This window comes from Fusarium coffeatum (genome assembly GCF_003316985.1).
Source record: "Fusarium coffeatum strain FIESC_28 chromosome Unknown BRIP53273_contig_45, whole genome shotgun sequence".
Lineage (NCBI taxonomy): Eukaryota > Fungi > Ascomycota > Sordariomycetes > Hypocreales > Nectriaceae > Fusarium > Fusarium coffeatum.
Genome location: NW_022157842.1, coordinates 234940 through 255422, shown reverse-complemented (window position 1 = coordinate 255422; position 20483 = coordinate 234940). Strand labels below are relative to the sequence as shown.

The window sequence follows — 20483 nt, the reverse complement described above, 5'->3', positions numbered from 1 at the left end:
CATCGTGTCGAGGGGCAATTCTCATTTGAGAAACCATGTTCCTCATGATTTCAACAAGGAGTCATGAAATGCATTGAGCCATGCCGCTGGAAATCGTAACGTCCCCTCTGCGATCCTGGGAGACTGGCATCGCCATACTTAGTGGTAGGTCGGCAACAAGGCCCCTCGCATGGCCTGAACCAGAGCTGTCGGTCGGCCGTCTGATAGGCAAGGTTGGCAAGGTCGGCAGCGAGTCATGCTGGGTGGCCAAAGGCCCAGCGAGAGACGCATTCGCGACTCTGGCTCCAAAGATCAAGGCCTATCTTGAGAAGTCACACGAACCAGTATCGAGCTGGGTAACATGGTCCATCTACATGTTTGGCAAGTCAGAAAAGACTGCCAGTCCAGCTATCCTGTTTTGCTGCGAAGTCGTTGCGCATCGCAAGCAAGTGAGAAGTGCAATTAAGGATAGCGGCATTCTCAACGAGTTCCCTGGTATCAAGACGGCCCATATGGCTCGGCCGCCCGACTTCAATCAGCTCGTTCAATTGGCAGATGATGGCACCGATCAACGACTTGTCCTTGCATCCCTCGCGAGCAATCCATGCGGGATGCCGTTGTTCATTGAATCAAGCATGGACGACGGAACTGGTTATAAGCAAGCTACTGTCGGTGGCATCATCCAGTTGTCGGATAAATTCTACTACACCACAGCAGGTCATGTGTTCGAACCAGACACGGCCCCGAGCTACACAGAGGACGAGAACAGCGACGACGAATTTGAGATTGACGACGACGAAGATGAGGTGGACGAAGTAGCATCGGCGGCTTGTGAGAAAAACTGGTTGGCACAAGCCAACAATGTCTCCATGAGTCCGCGGTACGCAAGTTTGACTGAGGGCAGGATGCCGCAGCCACCACTCTCGCCGAGCATACAAGATGTGCAAGCGACACGAGAGGAGCCACAAGGCAAGAGCCGTCGTGTTCTTGAAGAAGGACCCTCGCCGAGCACGTTCCTGCCCCTACAACCTCTGGGACACGTCTTTCTGCCCTCCCTCGACGAATCACCTTCTGATCTCGACTACGCCCTGATCGAGGTGACCACGCCCATTCACTGCACCGCGAACAAATTCGACCCTTCAACCTTTTCTGCAAAGGGCGAAGCCACGATTCAGCATGTTGTCACAGACGGCCCCAAGGACGTCAAGATTCTGGCCTCTACCTCGAGAGGAACGCTTACAGGAGTCATGTCAGGCACTCCCCTGTACGCCCGCCTCCCTAACAGCAGTCTGTACCAAGATGTCTATAATGTCCTCTTGGACTCGCGACTACAACCTGGGGACTGTGGCTCCTGGGTCATCGACGCCGAGTCTGGGAACTTGTATGGACATATTGTGGCTGGGTCCCCGGATTCGGGTGCTGCAATTGTAATACCTTTTGCACGCATATTCGAAGACATCGAAGCACGAGTAAAGCATCGTCCTCGTCTGCCCCTCACCGGGGCCGCATCCCATAATGAAGAACTAGACCTTGCTACGAACCTGCAGCATACAAAGTCCATTACAGCATCCTCTTCTAAACCATCGGAGCACAGCCACGAGTGGATGTGCAACTTAAGCAGCCGATTTGAGAAGCAGTGGCAGACCAGACTATTGGGTGAACTGAAGCAGTCAAGGATTACCCGGCGAGCAATTGAACAAGCAGTTCCATCTACTGAGGATGAAACAACTCCGCCCTATAGTCCGCCCACGGATGGAAAGTCGGTTCCGCAGTATACTGCAACTGACACTGGAAAAGCATTACTCCTGTCACCCCAAAGCCGAGGACGAGTGCGGACACCTCTGTTTCCCCAGCCTCCGGACTTGAACGACCGGGACTCCCAAAAATTCCGTAAGCTTATGATATCCCTCTCTTTGACCCCGACGAAATACGAGAACCCAGGATTACTCGACGAGGCTCTGAATAGCATCCCGCTAGCGAGTCTCTACAGTGAAGCTGAAGAAGAGAGCATGATATTACAAGCCGAAGCAGAGTCATTTGGCGATGGACGACGGCCCGAGTGGGGATACAGTGACTGCCTCATCCGGGCGATGCTGCGATGGTTCAAACGCTCGTTTTTCACTTGGGTAAACAATCCAGCATGTCCTATATGCTTGTCTTCAACCATTGCAATGGGGATGACTGCACCAACCCCCGAAGAGTCAGCTTGCGGGGCTCATCGTGTCGAGCTTTACAGATGTTTGAAGGACGACTGCCAAACATACGAACGATTTCCTCGATATGCGGACGTTTGGAAGCTTCTTCAAACTAGAAGAGGGCGAGTCGGTGAGTGGGCAAACTGCTTTACGATGTTCTGTCGGGCTTTGGGCGCCAGGGTCCGATGGGTATGGAGTAGCGAGGACCATGAGTGGACCGAGGTGTACTCGGAACATAAGAAGAGATGGGTTCACGTTGACCCATGCGAGGAAGCCTTTGATCTCCCAGGTCTATACGCCCAAGGTAAGTCATTGCACTGATGCATTACCTAATCTCTCAAGACATGAATAAACACTGACATTTTGTAATTAGCCTGGAGGAAGAAACTTGGTTATGCTATAGCCTTCTCTATTGAGGGCGCTACGGATGTCACACGACGATATGTTCAGAATGCGGAACATGCAGCAGAGCGAAACCGCTGTCCAGAACCCGTCCTGCTGCACATCATGGATGAGATCAAGAGCCTCCGCCGCCAGAATATGGGTAAAGAGGAAATAGCCCGACTGGAAGAGGAGGACAGATGTGAGCAGCAGGAACTCAACGCCCGTGTCGTTTCGAGTATCACCGCCGACTTGATGGCCACGGCATGGAATCGTGTTGAGGATTCTTCACGGAGATCTAAGGCGCCGGGAGAGACGGCGAAACGCAGGAGTGGGAGAGTGGAAGATGGACCTTTGGTTATCCCTTGATTTAACGAATGTTCAAGTGTGATCTATACACAATTGCTTTTTTTGTACGGGCCTTTCCATGACTTTTTTAGTAGCAAATGGAACTAAAAATACAAGAATTGAAACTGTAAGAGGAACTTGCTTGGGCCTCCTCCATTGTCAAGAACCCTGCTTCTCCAATCGGACAATGTCGGACACATAGCCAGTCCTCTATAACTTGGGGCAATGAATTGAGTCGAGTCATTGAGGTTTGGATGAATGGGGCATGGATTAAGACCTGCATGAAGTCGAATTGAGCAATCTACGGATATGTGTCACTAGATTGGTGACGGTGTAAAGCATTGTCCCGAGGTTCCTCTACGCACAGTCAAGCCGACATCCGAGCTTAGTCTTCGGATGAACGACGTCACCCCAATTAAGCTTAATTCATTTTCAAGCTTCTTTTTATGCAACAATTGACTACAATTGTGCGTTCCTTGACTTACCACAGTGCTCACTTATAAGTTGCTTACTTTCCTGATTTGATGCTGACATGGTTAAATGTCCAATAAGATACTTGACTACATGCAAGTAATTTACATACATACAAATATACTAAACAATGGAATTGTGAGTGAAGCAATTCGTGAGATAGGTAGACATAACATGCTTTTGAACGAGTCACTTTTCGTCTCTTCTCAATTGCCGTGACCACTTCCCGAGGTTCAAATCGTGGGGTGTCGTATTGCATCCATGATCAGCGAATATAAACCCATATTGATCGTAGCTGGAATAAGTTAGAGTTGCATCGGAATGTGGACGGTGGATCGTCTCCAAGCCGACAACCTTTCTCCAACCTCAAGTTTGTGCTTGGAATTACTGTCAAGAGTAATTCCAGCAATGATATTAACAGTGACTGATGTTGTCTCCATTTGTTCTAGGTCTTGGCTGAAAGAACATCCACTGCCAGTGGTACTCGTTACGTGATATCCATGGATAAGTCCACCGGGACAAGCGGTATGCCTCTGTTCTCTTTCCATGGACACTCGAGATTTGGAGTCATGGGATTTAATAAAAAGGGCCGAAAACTTGTATAGCTCCCCGCATGTTTAAACGGTTTAGAGCATGCAGTCCCCAGATTATCCCCGCGTTATGGTAGGGTCATGCGAACCCTCACCCGTTTAGTCACGTATTTCCGTCAAACCACCAGGTTTTACTCTCTTGGCATTGCAAAATCTTCTCTTTTTACGTACTTACCCTTCCGACGTTTAGCCAGCATGTAGGCGAAGGTCCGTCGGGATGCATCGTCATTGGATCGATGTTGAGATGAGGAACTTTTATGTCTCCCGTATACTGGGTATTAAGAAAAGGTGACGTCCAAGTTTAGGGTGTCATTAATAAGTAGTCTAAGCTCTGATCTACAGTGGACTAAATTGACCTAAACTGACCTAATTATTTTGTCTCTTATGCTTGGACGGCCAACCTTTCTAGTACCCCATTCGGCCAAGGGAATCACAATCCGTATAACTACGACATTGAATCTCATGTTCAGAGTTTAGACTTAAGCAGGCAAGGATCATGACGGTCGGTCCGAATGAAGAGACTGATGATGGGATGAATTACCTAACTCGACTAACACGATGAGATGCCAGACCTTGGATATGAGAGCTTGGCTCACGATCTCGTGTATATAACATGAAGTGATCAGCCATGTTGTTGTACAGATTCAAGGACTCAATCATCTAGCCCTCACTCCCATCATACTTCACAATGTGGTCCAGTATTCTCCTCCTAGGAGGTGTCTCCATGAGCATCGCAAATCCGATCGTTCGACAAGATGCCAATCCTCCTTACCGAAACAAGACTCTATGCATCGACAAGCGTGTTGATGACTTGATGTCTCGCATGTCCCTTGAGGACAAGGCTGGTCAGATGTTCCACGCTCGTACCGTCGTTGTCAACAACACCTTTGATGAGACCATTGAAGGATTCGTCACTGACAAGCGCATCACTGCGTATGTCCTGAGTGGTGGTGTCAATGACGTTCGTGGTGTTGCAAACTGGTATAACAAGCTTCAGAGACTTGCTCTGAGCACACCTCTTGGTATCCCCATCACTATCTCTTCTGACCCTCAGCAGTAAGTTACACCTCTCCTTTCAGATTTCACATGCTAATTGACATGTTTTAGTGGATGGACTGATGAGAATGCTGTTTCCGTGGTTGCCCAAGGCTTCTCTAGATGGACTGAGCCCCTTGGCCTCGCTGCTATTCGAGATCCCCAACTTGTCCGTCAGTTCCACGATATTGCTCGAGAAGAGTATATTTCCGTCGGTATTCGACAGGCTCTGCATCCCCAAATCGATTTAGCTACTGAGCCTCGGTGGGGCCGCATCACGGGTACCATGGGTGAGGATGCCAACCTCACCAGCGCCCTCGTCGTTGAGGCTATCAAGGGTCTTCAAGGCGATAAGATCGGTCCTCACTCCGTGATTGCTACAACGAAGCACTTTCCAGGCGGAGGCGCTATGGAGAATGGAGAGGATTCTCATTTTCCTTGGGTAAGTGAAGTTCCTGGTGTTGTGGTCGATGTCTAACAGCGAGCAGGGCAAAAACGCAACTTACCCCGGTGACAACCGCGAGTATCACTTGATCCCCTTTAGGGCTGCTATTGCTGCTGGAACTAGACAGATGATGCCCTACTACTCTCGTCCTATGAATACCTCATGGGAAGAGGTCGCTTTCGGTTTCAACAAGGGTGTTGTTACCGACCTTCTCAAGGAGGAGATGGGCTACGAGGGCATTGTCGTTACCGATTGGGGTATTGTCACCACCCGATTCTGGGGTCTTGAGGAAGCAACTGAGCTCGAGCGTGCTCGTCGTGTTATCGAAGCCGGCTGTGACATCTTCGGCGGAGAGACCAAGCCCGAGCTTATCATCGAGCTCGTCAAGAAGGGTCTTGTCTCAGAGTCTCGCATTGATGAGTCTGTCCGTAAACTGATGAAGGAAAAGTTTGAGCTCGGTCTCTTTGACAACCCCTTTGTTGACGTTGAAAGATCTGTTCGCATTGCTGGAAACGACTACTTCAGCCGTCTTGGAAACGAGACCCAGCGCCGCGCTTTTACTATGCTTACCAACAAGGACGACATCCTTCCTCTTCCTCTCGCTGCCCTTGATGCCAAGTTTTACGTTGAGGGTATGGAGCCAGAAGCTCTTGAGCAGCGCAACCTGACTGTCGTCGACAACCCCGAGGACGCTGACTACGCTTTCCTCCGCCTTGCCTCACCTTTCAAGCCCACCACCGCCCCCGGTCTCCCTGCCATGATCAACAACGGTAGCATCGAATACAACGCCACAGAAAAGGCTCGCCAGGCCAAGATCTACGCGACTCTGCCCACCATCGTAGACATCCGCCTCAACCGTGCCGCTGCGATCCCTGAAGTCGCTGAGAACGCTGCTGCTCTGTTTGCTAGCTACGGCAGCAGTCACGATGCCTTCCTCGATGTTGTTTTCGGCACTGATGGTTGGGGTCCTGAGGGCCACTTGCCTTTTGGTCTGCCAGTTTCTCAGGCTGCTGCTGATGCGCAGAAGGAGGATGTGGCTTTTGATGGAGAGCTATTGTTCAAGTATGGACATGGATTGCGGTATAAGGATGTTTGTGACAGTTCCTAGTGGGATAGATGAGATGTGAGATGATAATGATATAGCTTACCTCGAGAGCTTTAATAAATATGATCTGTCTGTGTATTACCTATTACCATGTTTGAGGACTGTTGTGACTTGAACATCAGAGGTATCGCGTGTTTGCCGACAGGGTATTAGAAGAATTAGCTAAAGAGTCTCAGAGATGAAATCATTTAGATAACTCTTTGTGTTGGTTCAGACCAGTGGTTACGATTCTTTTCTTACCTAGTACCACAAAATTCTAGGAATGCCTTCTCCTACCCGGTAGCCCGTCTACATAAACCGTGTCTTGAATCAATTTGTTCAACCTCATATCATGATTTCAACGCTCAAGACGCATGGAATGGCCTGAGTACTTTGGGTTTTATGCTTGAATACCTGATGCTATGGTATCAGAACCCGAAAGCGCCGCAGCAGCGCGTCATCCACCGACGGAGGTATGACTGAAAGTACTGAGGGTGAGGACATCGCTCCAACTGACGATACCGTCAATAACTCTGATACCATTAATACGTCTAATGCTCTCATCGATGATATTGGTGGCAAGTACACAGCTAGGCTTGCTTTTTACCCTAATGAGGTTGCATAGTATTGATGTCTTAATCATGCCGTAGGTTGCAAGTCATACAAGGCGGAAACAGACATCACTTTCAGGTTAAAATTGTGACAACTAGAATGGTCTGCTTTGAACAGTGAAAGTCCTGGGTCTAGACCATGAGTGAGACGACGTGCGACATTGCTGCAGACAATTGACTCAATTAATTGTCCAATTTCGAAACCAATCAAACAATAGGAGAAACAGTCTAAAGCGTCTGAACATTGTTTCACAATCTCCGAGGCGACTGGCCAATGCTGCTATGACAACTAAGCCTATGCCTGCAAGCAACCCCTTCATAAATGAGGCCAGAAAATAAGTGAGAGACTTGCATCCATTGCAGAATCTCTCGGCAGAATAACCCGGGATTTCTAGAAAAATTGCTTCACAAACGCAAACACGTAGCGGGGATAACATCGGGCTTTAGCCATTGTTGAGACCAATTCTCCGAGCCACATTCACATGCAGGGGAGGGAAAAAAGAGAGTGTCAAGTCCCAACAAAAGGATACACTCGGCACTATCGGACATCACGTGATCGCAAATGCTTCTGTTTCTTCTAGATTCTGTTGACGCAAGCCCCCTGTCAATCGCAAGCAGAGCACAGGGATTGGATGCAATCAGTGTAAGCCCTGCCGGACTGACAGTTGTTCCGCCCCGGATGCGGCGAACCCCGGTCAGCGGGAGACGGAGCTAGGATGGGTAGATGTACTTGACATCCATCCAATCCCATCACCACAAACCATCTACTATTCTTGTACTGTACACTACTACACCACACCCTTTCGCCATTAGCGGGCGACGCCTCTTCGCTTGGAGAATCTCAACTTTGCATCCAATTTTGTCCCTTCCTTCGTCTCTGTACACTCTGTTCTTTCGTTTTCCTCTCTACAACTCACAACTCGACATCGATACACCCACCAACACCTTGCGCCGACATCAAGAAATTATACGCTACTACCGTATCCGCCACCTCTGAACCTTCATCCACTATCCACCACAGCTCGCCATGAGCGCCTCCTCCAACGTCGCTCGTAGAGCGGTTGCCCGGAACCCCTTGATGGGAAATGGTGAGCACCGCCTTTTTCACCGATTCTTGTTGTCTTCTGTGCTAACCCACCGAAGCCCGGGCCCTCTCTCGAGGTGTTACTCCTGCCATTCTTGGTCGCCACGTCAGTCGACATGCCAAAGTCCCCGCCATCGCTCTATTGATCCCGCGGTCAATGAGTACCGATCATCACCGACCCGATCCCTCCAGCTCTGGCCCACCCCCGGGCTTCAATGCCGAGCAGGCTAAGAAGCCTCTCCCCAAAGATGCCAGCGGTTCCATGGTTGCCAAGAAGGAGGACAAGATGCTTGAGAAGAATCCCAACGAGACCTCAGTCCTAAAGCCTGCTGATGCTGCAGCTAGCCCCAAGGCTGGTACAGAACAAGTCGTGGGTACCAACGAGGGTGTGATGGAAAAGTCCGATGCTGCCCAAAAGGCCAAGGAGGAGAAGAAGCTCACTCTCTGGGAAAAGGTCAAGAAGGAGGCTCACCACTACTGGGATGGATCTAAGCTACTCGCTGCTGAGGTCAAGATCAGTTGGAGATTGGCCCTCAAGATGGCCGCCGGATACGAGCTCACCCGTCGTGAGAACAAGCAGCTACAGCGAACGGTCCAGGATCTCGGTCGATTAGTGCCTTTTTCCGTCTTCATTATCGTGCCCCTGGGTGAGGCACTTCTACCCCTCGCCCTCAAGCTCTTCCCCAACATGCTTCCTAGCACGTTCGAGGGACAAAAGTCAAAGGAGGCCAAGGCTACTCTCCTCCGATCAACACGTAAGGAGGTCAGCGAATTCTTGAGACAAACACTCGGCGAGGGTCTACCACTAAGCCAAGCAACAACACAAAAGGAAGAGTTTTCCAACTTCTTCCGCAAAGTGCGCGCAACAGGCGAGACACCTACTGCTCAGGATGTTATTAAGATTTGCAAGGCTTTCCGTGATGATCTTACCCTCGACAACCTGTCAAGACCCCAGCTTGTGTCCATGTGCAAGTACATGAACCTCAGCACCTTTGGAACTGACATGATGCTGCGATACCAGATCCGTCACCGCATGCGTCAAATCAAGCGCGACGACAAGGCCATTAGCTACGAGGGTGTTGACAGCTTGACCGTGTCTGAGCTCCAGGCTGCTTGTGCTGCTCGTGGTATCAGAACACACAGTGTCTCCCCTGCCCGTATGCGAGGCGACCTCCAGACTTGGCTCGACCTCCGTCTCAAGGAGGGCGTCCCATCAACACTCCTTGTCCTGAGCAACGCTTATATGTACGGCCAAGGCTCCGGCGAGGGCCACAACCAGGTTGAGGCTCTTATTGGTGTCATGTCTGCTATTCCCGAGGAGCTGTACCACGAGATCGAGCTTGAGGTTCACAGCGCTGAGGGTGCTGCCACTAACAAGCAGCGACTCGAGGTTATCCGAGAGCAGCAAGAGCTCATTGAGGATGAAGCAGAGCAGGACCAGGCTAGTCAAAGCTCCGGTTTCGCCACTCCTCGTGACACAGATGATATCGATGAGAAGGAGGAGAGACTCGCCCAGGCTCAAGCTGAGGGTCTCGGCAAGAAGCAAGTTAGCGAGATGCTTGAGGCAGAGATCGAGCTGGCCAAGGCCGCCGAGACTGCCAAGTCACTAGAGCAGGAGATCCAGGCCAGCTCTGGTTCGTCCAAGGAGCAGAAGTAGAGGGAGATTTGAGGAAGAAACTAGCCTTTTGGCTTTATGTACCATGACTTGGGAGTGTTGTTTCATATGTATGACTGTATGGGATGGTATGGCATCAAGGCGGGATGGGAAAGGCGCTGTATCAATAACTGGGCCCAGCATTGAGAGGACCAGTATTACTTGTTTGGGATAGACCACTCTCGAGGCTGGGAAGCAATAGATTCCACTGAATGATTTTATCTGTATATATAATTTTCTGCATATGAGCGTGAGCATTTTTGGTCTCAATTGGTGTGTCCTTGAACTGTCTGCTAAGTTAATTGATGCCTGTGAGACCCTTGGCTAAGCTGCGTCATCGTTTGCGGACGTAGATCTTGATAGAGGGGTACTTGAGGGGAGATTAAGAGTCGTCACTACAGCCACCATAAGTGAGGATCAGGAGTCAGTAGATATTGTGAGAGTTACTCGAGCTCAGAACAAAATTAAGAGTGTTTTTCTGAAATTTTAAAGCATCTACATCTCTATCAATCCCCTTCCGTCTGTAAGCTTCCAAGCCCCTCTCTATCTAGAAGTGGTCCCTGCGCCACATCTATCCCAGCTCCCCACGTCAACTTACCACTTCCACTCAACCTAGCATCCTCCAAGCTTCAACTCCCGCCAACTCCGCCCACTTTCACCTACCTTGACCTCACGACTGCTCTCGACCTACAACGTTCGCAATCAATTCCCCTCGCTATAACGTTGCGACTTGACAGATTGGTTTCGCGCTGACTGCAATGACGGCAATGGAACAACAACAAGATGACTTCTCAAACGTCTCGTGGAGCGAGCACGTCCATGATCAACAGACTCGCGCGGTACCGCCCGCTGAGGAACCTGGGCATGATATGAATGCGCCTGGTACTGGTCTTGAAAGAGATGCTCCGTCTTTGGGCAATGAGAAGCTGGAGTGTACTGTTGATACGCCTATTAAGGAAAATGATGGCACCAAGGATGCCTTTGTCTCCTACCTCATCACCACAAACGTACGTACACTCCGTCAGCGTTATATGCAGCGATACTTACAATTATAGTCTACCTTCTCCTCCTTCGCACGCTCAACTACCACCGTCCGCCGTCGCTTCACAGACTTTGTCTTCCTCTACAAACAGCTCACCAAAGAATACCCCGCCGCCGCCGTCCCTCCTCTGCCCGATAAGCAGCGCATGGAGTACGTCCGCGGCGATCGCTTCGGCTCTGATTTTACCGCTCGCCGCGCCCACTCTCTCCAGCGCTTCCTGATCCGTCTGTCCCTGCACCCTACGCTCCGCCGTGCCCCGATCTTGCACACTTTCCTCGAAAGCCCTGACTGGAACGCTACCATGCGCACTCGTGGTTCGCGCGTGAGCTCTGCTAGCGATCCTGGATCTGCGGGTGTATTTGATAACTTTGCGGATACCTTTATCAATGCTTTTACCAAGCTGCATCGTCCGGATCGTCGCTTTTTGGAGGTCAAGGAGAAGAGTGATAAGCTTGATGATGACCTTGGACATATTGAAAAGGTTATCGCTCGGGTCGCTCGGCGTGAGACAGATTTGGAGGTGGATTTGCGAGACCTGGCAGAGCAGTTCCAAAAGCTCATCCCTCTTGAGCCCCACGTTGAGCCTGCGGTCCACGGCTTCTCTGCATCCATCGAGGACACAGCGAGTCACCTGCGAAAATTAAAGGACATTACCGACCAAGACTACCTCGGATCTCTACGAGACATGCAAGCCTACTCCATCGCCCTCAAGAACCTTCTCAAGGCCCGCGAGCAAAAGCAGCTCGACTACGAACAACTTACCGAATACCTCAACAAGTCAACAACAGAGCGCGACACCCTTCAATCCGGCCACGGCGGCGGTTCCGGTGCAGGAAGCTTCCTCCGCGCCAAGATCGAAGACGTCCGCGGCGTAGACCACGAGCAAGCCCGCCGCGAACGCACCCGCAAGCTAGAACTCCGCGTCGAAGAGCTGACCCACGAGGTCGAAAGCGCACGCAAGACGAGCGACATGTTCGATGACGAAGTAGTCAAGGAAGTAGCCGATTTTGAGCGCATCAAGAGGATCGAGATGAAGTCGCAGCTGGGTGGGCTTGCGGATGCGCATATTGAGTTTTATGGCGAGGTGGCGAGCATCTGGGAGAGATATGTAGAGGAGATGGAGAAGGAGGGTATTACGAGCGCTTAGGTCAAGCAAGCGAGGGATTGAGGTTTATGGTAATGGCGTTATAGGATATGGCGTTTGGTATGGCAAAGATGAGATGAGATGGACGAGGGATGACTGATTAAGTAGCTAGCCTGAATAAACATTTCACGATTGTTTGACTGATCAATGGAGGAATATATACCGACCATTAATGCAGTATTTAGGTTATGAAGAATACTGGCTGAGATGCCACAAACCTTGCTAACCTATCATCTCTTTTACACTCCTTTGCGGTCGCCCTCACTGATTGGAATCACTGCAATGAAATGTAACATAAATCTCGACATTTGAACCAAACGCCCATCCAAGATCTATTGACTAAAGACAATATACCAACATATTTCAAGTTATAAACTCCGCTGATCCATGCAAAAAGCACTCACGCAGTTTTCTGGCTTCACATCCAGGCTTGCTGTGCCTTATTCAACCTCCACCTTAACGTCTGCCACCAAGAGGTCTTCTTTCGTTTCTATCCTCGTCGGTGCTGTCATCGCTTTCACTATCGTCGCTATCATCACCAACAGCATAATGCTGAGTATCATCGCCAGCAAGTCTGTCACGCGATGGCTCACGGTTATCGCGGTAGTCCTCAAATGGCTCCTCGTCGCTACCCTCGGCAAAGGCATCATATAGCTCTCCACCTCGGGTCCTGCGGGCCTTGTTGCCGGTAGTTTTCTCGCCTGCGTTGAGAGGAGCCTCTTCCTCGTCGATGAGCTCAAATTCGTAGGTGTTGTGGGAGCTGTTGCGGAGACGACGACGACGGGCGATCCAGAAGTATACACCTAGACCGATGCAGAAGGCTCCAATGAAACCGACGGCTCCGTAGATCCAGATCTGTGCCTTCTTTGAGGCGCCGAATGTTGGAAGCCAGGAAACCCAAGAAGATGAAGCTGTGGATGATTCCTCCGCGGAGCTTTGAGTGCTTGAGGGCTCTTCCTCCTCAGTATCGCTGGGTCGAGCAGGCTTGGTGGGCCGCTCAGGATGGTCGGAAGGATGATCAATCAATGTAGGCTTGGTAGCGGGAGGTGCTGTTGTTGTGGAAGCGGGTATTGAAGTAGTCGCTACGATTTTATCATGGTCGTCATCGTCGTTCGCGTTAGGCATAGGAAGTAGAGTTGCTTGGTCTGCGTCGATAGCCTCACCCCAAAGTTTCAAGCGCCAATCGGTGAATTTGCCCTTGAAGGAGTTCTTCTCGGTGTCTCGAACAATAATGGTCCACTTGCCAACACCAGACTCTCCCCTAAGGATTGTTAGAAAGGTCACATCAGAGAAACAAGAAATACATACCAGTGAGCGACACTCATAAAGGTCCAATCGACGTATCCAGCCTCCTTGGCATCGCTCCTTCGAGCAACAGCAAGATGACTGACCACGTTGTCAGGGCTGATAAGATCGACACTAAGATCACCACGTCGAGTGTGTTCAACGTTCATGGTAACAGTAACATGTTCCACGCGAGCCACGTTGGACTGCTTGAGCATGTCCTTGGTGACATCGAGAGTAACAGTCAAGCCATCCCGACCCTCGGGAATCGCCTTCTTCACATGGATCCAAGGAGAAAAGTACCACGATTGAGGCTTGACCAACTCCCAATCCTTGGCTCTTTCAACCAGGGCCCATGAGTCGATCTTGCCGTATCCAAAGGTGTGACTGAACTTCTTGCCAATTGTGGTGTTTTGCTGGTTGGCCTCGTCGCCATCGATAGGAAGCGCGGTATCCATCGCAAGGTACTGGAGGTCTCTCCAAGTAAGATCAGGGCGGACTTGAAGGACAAGAGCAAAGATACCCGCGGCAAGAGGGGCTGCAGCAGATGTACCACCGTGAGCCTTGTAACAGCTGTTCTTTCCAACATCGGTTGTGTGCTGATTATGTTAGTCAAAGTAATTTGCATCTGGAAAAAGAACCTACAATAGCATCACCACTTCCACTGCTGTAAGTGACGACCAACTGAGCAGAGCACTCCTCGGAATAGTAAGGGTGAAGTCCAGTTCGGTCGACAGCTCCAACCGTGATACTGTAGATAGAGTTGGTGTATCCATCAAAGTTGCAGTTATCACCCTGGCCGGCACCATTTCCACTGGCAAAAACGTAGATAGAACCCTTTCCACTGCGTCCCTTTTGAATCGCCTTTAGCATCGCTCGTCGAATGACAACATCAGGCGCCTCCATAGTCTGACCATCATCGGCTGGTCCCCATGAGCATGAGTAAATATGGTTGTCGTCGTACTTGTACATGAGCGCTTCCGCTTCGTCGGCGTCGCTGATTAGCTTGCTGAGAATACGCAGACCGGCGACCTTTGAGTCGTAGGCGACACCAACACCACAGACATCGTTTCGAGCAGCCGCGACCTCGCCAGCGCAGCGGGTACCATGTCGATCATCATCCAAGACAGGGGCAGGCTCGGCGTCGTTGTCGTTGAAATCCCAAGAGCCCTCAGCGAAGTAGTTGGGCTTGAGATCATCGCTGTTCATGTCGAGACCATCGTCCACCACCGCCACAGTAACGTTCTTTCCAGTGATGCCTTCCAGCCAGAGACCGGTCACATTAACGTCGTGGCCGGGCTGCAGGGGGTTCAGAAGATGCCACTGTTCCTTGAAGATGGGATCCTGAATGTCCAACTGTTTCATGATTGTTTCTTGGTATGCCGCTAGATCTTGAGCTCTGGCATTGTGGCGGTCCCCTAGAAAAGGCAAACCTCTTGGAGCTGAAGGAACGACGTCTCGCTTGAAAAGGTGCTGTCGTGCTTCTTGCTTCTTCGACAATAAAATTCCATCAAGAGGATCAGAGCCACCCAGGTCTCGTTTCCGCCTCTCGCGCTCTGTAATATGTCTTGTAACTATATCGTGGTCGGCCTTGGAGGCACGGAAAACGTGGTGGTCGTCAAGCGCACCAAGCTGGCCCTCGTGAGCGAGTCCAAGTCGGTTGGCGACTTGGTCGGGGGTCGTTGCGCTGTCGAGATGGAGGACATAATAATCGTTGGCCGCGTAGTCTCGTGTAGGTTTGGAGCCATGAGCCAAAGCCGTGAAGCTGGCCAGGCTCAACAGTGAAGCGATCTTCATGTTGATGCGAAGGACGGAACCCTTGCAGCGCAAAGGGAGGTGCGAGGAGGCGAGGAGCTAATTTAAAACATCCAGGGTAAATGAGGTCGATAAAGAACGAATCGATAACTGAAGAAGAGAAATCAGTTCCTGAAGCGAGAAAGCAAAGTTGGGTCGAAAGTCAAAGTGTCGGGGTTGCCACGCGAGCTTGAAGTGGGCTTAAGGAGATCAAGAATGCTACTGCGCTTGGTACGACCAACTTAATTGTCGGCGCAGGTCGCACAGCGGTATGCCAGGCGAAAACCGTTATAACCGTACCTATGAAGTTGAAGAGAATGAGGTTGCTTCGGGTGCGCGTGTTCAGAATGAAACTTTTGAGGAGTACAAGGTAGAAATGGCAAAGGAACAAAGAATTGGAGGCTTGCCGATGGTGATGTCGTGGCCTCGAATGGCTACAAGGCAGGTACCGCCAAAGTTCCTGACCAAAATAGGGGACCTGCACTGGAATTACTGGGGTGCACGGCCTAACAAGGCTTTAACTGCGCCACAAGGTGGGTGAGGCCAGATGGTCAATGCGAGATAAGAGTTTCGATCATGTATTTTCGCTCTGGTATGGAGAGGGATCGACAGGCAGAAAGACTGTAAAATATTGAACTTTAACAGGATTTCATTCCAAATATTTTCTTGCTACTGTACCTGGAATTGTATGATACCCAATTGTTTGATACCTATAATAGAGATACAGTCATCTGTTCAGACCCTTCTTTCCAGCCACAGCTCCGCCACTCCAGACAGATCTCAAACACTAAGAACCGAGAATAGACCAGATCTGGACCCGTGCCCAGCAATCTACGGCCTAGACTGGACATCAATAAGCGGCTCAATAGTGGCACGGTCCTGAAACAAGACGAGCAAGAGGAAGTTCCCGTTGAGTATGGTTGCCAAGACAAGATTTGCAATAATTATAAGCTTTTAAATTAATTCTAAAATCGCTCTAATAGATCTTCCTCCAGTCTACCGCTAAACGCCTTAAATCCATAAGATGGTACGTCTTCATCATTATGAGTCTCTATAGCGACTCCTCCTTGTGGATCTCAATACCGGGTGGTGCTCCTGTAAACGCCTTGCATTGCGCGTACACCACGAATTGCGCACCCACAAGACCGCATGTCATGACGATACGAGGTCCAAGTCCAGTGAGAAGCAATCTCTTTGGTCCGAATTCTCGGGCAAGCTGGAACATGCGACTTGTTGCACCCTGACTCTTATCGCCAGCGCCCTTGTTGATGGCGGACAAAAGGGTATCCGCAGGATGAGAAAGCACCGCAGCTGCAGCACCGGCAGTGACACCAGAGGTCAACTCTACTCCTGTCAACTCGAGTTGTGTGAGCTTCTCCTTGCGCTCAGGACCCATGGCGCGGAAGATGACTTCGTTGACGGCTTCGTGAACGGAGAATTGACCAACAGCGAAAGGGATCTGCTTGAATAAGAGCGGCACGAAACCCGAGTAGAAGCCCTTGAAGCCCTCCTCGCGGGCCATTCTTGCGAAACCTGAGAACAGGCCATTGGCGTATCCTCTTTCTGAAACGAGTCGAATACGTGTAGCTTCGAGCGGGCAGAGGAGAATATCAGCGAAGAACTCGGCCGATGCACTGGCAGTAAGATAAACGCCTGTTCGGTGGTTGACAGCCTTCTCGGGACCTCCAAGCATGGAGATGTACTTCTTCTTGAAGTATTCGTAGCCAGCGAACTTGGCACCGCCCTGGACGAGGTAACCGACAGCCGTGGGGCCAAAGCCAGTCAACAGCGCTGAAGCGCCCTCCTTGGCGACGATGCTGCGACCGGCCGACAGCATGTTGTATCCCTTCAAGGCATCGTCGACCTGGATTCGAGTCTTGACGACATCAATTGGCGTTACAGCCTGCGGTTGTTAGTTTGCGATCATTCGCATGTGCACGCGACACTTACACCATGAGTAGACGTAGCAGCGAGGGCGCCTGCGCCAAAGAACTTGACATAATCGCTGAGGGTGAAATTGGGCACTTCCGACTGTTTGGTCGCCATTGTGAATCGTTGTGTACAGGAATTACTATTACTTTGTTTGGGTCAAGATGCGCGTTTGGGTGGTTTTATGTTTTACTTGCAGTTGATGACGTCGTTCCGTTAATACCGAGGGACCTGCTCCCCAACCTTGATCTGGGAGGCCCGATTGTGCCGTCATCGGTCCGCTTTGACGTTTATTGGCGCTTTCTAGTTCTTTTTGCATAGATAGCATAATGATTGTTTAGTTTTTAGATGTCTACTATTCTTTCTTTGGTAGGATTTTCTAGCTTTGCTTTCGGACTGCCCGGGCTTTGCTACTTTGCTTGGCTGCCGTGAGACCCTGAAGCGGCGGGCCGGAATGTAGTGGGGCTGCGATTCGGCACCGAGATATCGGCTTCTAGACGGAAGAGCGAAGTGACATCAGAGCTGAATGAGTTCGCTCATATTGATCGGGGATCAATCGCAACGTCTGTCGTGATTGATATGTTTCTATGAGCGATTTACCGAGGGGCGACTGAAAGTACAAAGCTTCTCAAATTGAGCAAACATGCTGCTGCAGGGTAAACGACAAACAATTACCAGTCAAGGGAAACAACCTAGACGATCGCGACGTAGACAATTCACGAAACTGTGGTGTTGTTTTATTGACTGGCTTAGAGTGCGTATTATCAAATCTTCCGGATTCTGAGACTCTCCATTCTCACAAACCTGTGTCCTCATCCCGACTAAATTGAGTCCAGAACACTGTCCTTATTGTTCAAACAGAAGTGTTCTCCACGTCAATATCCATGGTGTCCGAATCCTGCCCCGTTGATGAATGCATAGAAGCTGAAGTTGGCGCAACTTCTATATCATCGTCTCCTGGCTCTGGTTCTGTCGCTGCCTTAGTCCCTTCCAACCCACCATCAGGTATATCAGAAGGCATCGGGTCTGAGGGCGGCGGAATGTCATTGACAGGCAAGGTAGTAATCATTATGGCTCCCCCAGCTTGTAACTTAGCCTTGGCTTCCATGTCACTGTCAATCAAATCAAGCGTTCCGCCATGCTATCTAGTTAGACTCTGCCGCCCTGAAGAGAAGCTATCTTCACATTCGCCTGAACCAGCTGATTATAGAGCTGGGCGTAACTTTGTCGCAATGCTTGTAGCGTCCTAGCTTGGTCTTTGAGGTTGCGCTCGAGTATGGTGGTGCTTCGGCGCAGTTGCCCATTCTCAGCAAGTATTGCCTCGTAGGAAGGAGATTTGGCTTCCCTCTCTAGAGCCTGCACTCGTGCATGCAGTTCCCAAGTCGCGGATTTGTTGACTACGCTTCTGCTAGCAACTAGCGACTGGAGTGCATCGAGGCCAGCTCTGAGACGGCCTTGAGCCCGTTCGATACGATCCAAGCGATCCAGAGGCGGCTCGGTGGGAGGTGACCAGAGACCAGAAGGAGGATGGATGGCACTAGAGCTCAACGCGTCGGACTCCATGCTTCCATGGCTAGGACAGTTGTCGTGAAACGCTCGATGCTGGCTAAGAGTTGGAGACAGGCACTGATTATAGCCTTGAGAAGGAAGCTCTTCATCCATTGATGACGAGTTCTCAGTGTCGCTCGTTGCAGGGCCCTTGTTTTGCCTCTTATTGGGCAGGCTGGTTTGCATCGCCTCGCGAGATCGTTTTTGTTGTGGGCTCATGGTAGACAGATTCTTCGAAACGGGTGCTGCAGGCTTGCTGGAGTTGATAGTAAGCTTGGTGATGGGAAATGTTGGGTATTGGTGTTTGTAGTAAGCTTGCTGATGTTTGGTAGATATTGGGAGCTGGTGTTCGTGGTAACTTAAAATGTGTTGGAGAAGAGTCGCAGAAGTAGAAAGGCATCCATGGATGAGTTGGAAAGGCGCGAGATGGGTAGTTAGGCAGGAGCAGTGGCCGGCCTGGGGAGGTGCCGCTCCGAGCCTTCAGTGTAATGACCTCGCTTTCATCACTTGCGCATAGCATGTCTGGAAGTCGCAGTGAAATCTGTACATAGAGTCCAGCGATCGTATTTCTGAAGCCTAAACATCTTCTCAACAGTTGTCCCAAGATTATCCATCACCGAGCCTCAAACTCTCAATCGGCATCAAGGCTCTACCGGAATTTACAACGTCGCCCTCACCATGCCCTCAGGGTATCAGAGGAATTAACCCTGAAAAGGTGACCCGACCGACGGCAGTGAAGCTCCTCTGCGAGGGCTATGGTTTTGTCATCCCAAAGACCGCAGCGGAAGAACCCCCCGTCTTACTGGCACTAGCCGAACCGGCAAACAAAACAGATGGATTCATCCGTGTTATGGACTTTGATCTTGATACTGTCAACTGTCTTACAGTTCCTAAAGAGGAGAGAATATGAAGTGAACTGCGGAGTCCTCCCTAGTGTTGATTGCATGATCGAATAAGAGTTATCTTCTAAGGCTTAGGCTACTATAATAAAGTAACCTAAGTGCTATTCTAGAATAGCATAAAGTGACCAAATTATTTCATCTCTTATTTTTAATAGTGTTGATGAGAGGGAGAAGACAGGGGATTCTTCCGCTGCGGTCTTTGATGACAAAGTCATAGCCCTCGCAGAGGAGCTTCACTGCTGTCGGTCGGGTCATTTTGATGTTGTTGATAGAGAAAGAAGAGCTGAGATTAATGAAGGGGGTTGATTTCTGTTGTCGATGGAAGGCTGCTATAGTGTTCGAAGAGTCCTCGCAAGTTTCACATCGTCTGCTGTTGAGTCTCCCTGCTACCTTGCAATCTTTCGCAAATGGGTTTCGCCTCCTCTAGGCAATCTGCGCATCTTACTTGCCCTGGCACAATCTCCCCTTCACCGTCGATTTCGGTGCAGTCTGTCTTGATGTCGTCGTGGGTGGAAGCGATGGTTTGTACAGATGGCTGCGGATTAGATCGCAGTGAAGAGTCGTACTATGCCGTTTCGTGTGAATAAGGGTGAAAGATTCACCGAGTCAGAACCTGAGTAAAGCTCTTTGAGTATAGTATTTGGCTTGAGTCGTCAGCACTGAGGTAGTGTGTCCTTCCATGACTCGATCCATCGTCCAACTTGTATCTCGGATGGAGCAATAGCTCACGTTTGCGGCTTACAAATGCTGCTTGGTCTGCTGATTGAGCTTCTTCCTCTGGAGGCGCTGCACAGTGAGAGAAGATGTACTAGTAAGAAATGAGTGCAAGGTGGTATCGACTGTTTAATTGACGTAAAGGATTTGGGATAAAGGATTTTGCATTGTATATATAATTGAGTGGTGGTATCGCAGGCTATGTACTGACGAGATTGGTTAGCAAGACTTCCACCGCCACGCTGGAAC

At 50.3% G+C, this 20483-nt stretch overlaps 7 protein-coding genes across 7 annotated transcripts; 4 read left to right on the top strand and 3 right to left on the bottom strand.

Moving 5' to 3' along the window:
* Positions 1 to 80: 80 nt before the first annotated feature.
* FIESC28_02087 (uncharacterized protein) lies at positions 81 to 2924 on the top strand (the record flags this gene model as incomplete). The annotated part of the gene is made up of 2 exons (XM_031156237.1): positions 81 to 2478; positions 2548 to 2924. The coding sequence occupies 2 exons, from the start codon at positions 81 to 83 to the stop codon at positions 2922 to 2924; spliced, it is 2775 nt and encodes a 924-aa protein (XP_031019770.1).
* Positions 2925 to 4652: 1728 nt separating this feature from the next.
* FIESC28_02086 (uncharacterized protein) lies at positions 4653 to 7153 on the top strand (the record flags this gene model as incomplete). The annotated part of the gene is made up of 4 exons (XM_031156236.1): positions 4653 to 5020; positions 5072 to 5441; positions 5488 to 6506; positions 6961 to 7153. The coding sequence occupies 4 exons, from the start codon at positions 4653 to 4655 to the stop codon at positions 7151 to 7153; spliced, it is 1950 nt and encodes a 649-aa protein (XP_031019769.1).
* A 1013-nt stretch (positions 7154 to 8166) lies between these two features.
* On the top strand, positions 8167 to 9880 carry FIESC28_02085 (uncharacterized protein; the record flags this gene model as incomplete). The annotated part of the gene is made up of 2 exons (XM_031156235.1): positions 8167 to 8227; positions 8283 to 9880. 2 exons carry the CDS (start codon positions 8167 to 8169, stop codon positions 9878 to 9880), a joined length of 1659 nt encoding a protein of 552 aa, XP_031019768.1.
* Positions 9881 to 10644: 764 nt separating this feature from the next.
* FIESC28_02084 (uncharacterized protein) lies at positions 10645 to 12066 on the top strand (the record flags this gene model as incomplete). The annotated part of the gene is made up of 2 exons (XM_031156234.1): positions 10645 to 10884; positions 10933 to 12066. The coding sequence occupies 2 exons, from the start codon at positions 10645 to 10647 to the stop codon at positions 12064 to 12066; spliced, it is 1374 nt and encodes a 457-aa protein (XP_031019767.1).
* A 453-nt stretch (positions 12067 to 12519) lies between these two features.
* On the bottom strand, positions 12520 to 15144 carry FIESC28_02083 (uncharacterized protein; the record flags this gene model as incomplete). The annotated part of the gene is made up of 3 exons (XM_031156233.1): positions 12520 to 13324; positions 13372 to 13946; positions 13993 to 15144. 3 exons carry the CDS (start codon positions 15142 to 15144, stop codon positions 12520 to 12522), a joined length of 2532 nt encoding a protein of 843 aa, XP_031019766.1.
* Positions 15145 to 16192: 1048 nt separating this feature from the next.
* On the bottom strand, positions 16193 to 17187 carry FIESC28_02082 (uncharacterized protein; the record flags this gene model as incomplete). The annotated part of the gene is made up of 2 exons (XM_031156232.1): positions 16193 to 17044; positions 17092 to 17187. The coding sequence occupies 2 exons, from the start codon at positions 17185 to 17187 to the stop codon at positions 16193 to 16195; spliced, it is 948 nt and encodes a 315-aa protein (XP_031019765.1).
* A 1032-nt stretch (positions 17188 to 18219) lies between these two features.
* FIESC28_02081 (uncharacterized protein) lies at positions 18220 to 18837 on the bottom strand (the record flags this gene model as incomplete). The annotated part of the gene is made up of 1 exon (XM_031156231.1): positions 18220 to 18837. The coding sequence occupies one exon, from the start codon at positions 18835 to 18837 to the stop codon at positions 18220 to 18222; it is 618 nt and encodes a 205-aa protein (XP_031019764.1).
* Between the last annotated feature and the right edge of the window lie 1646 nt (positions 18838 to 20483).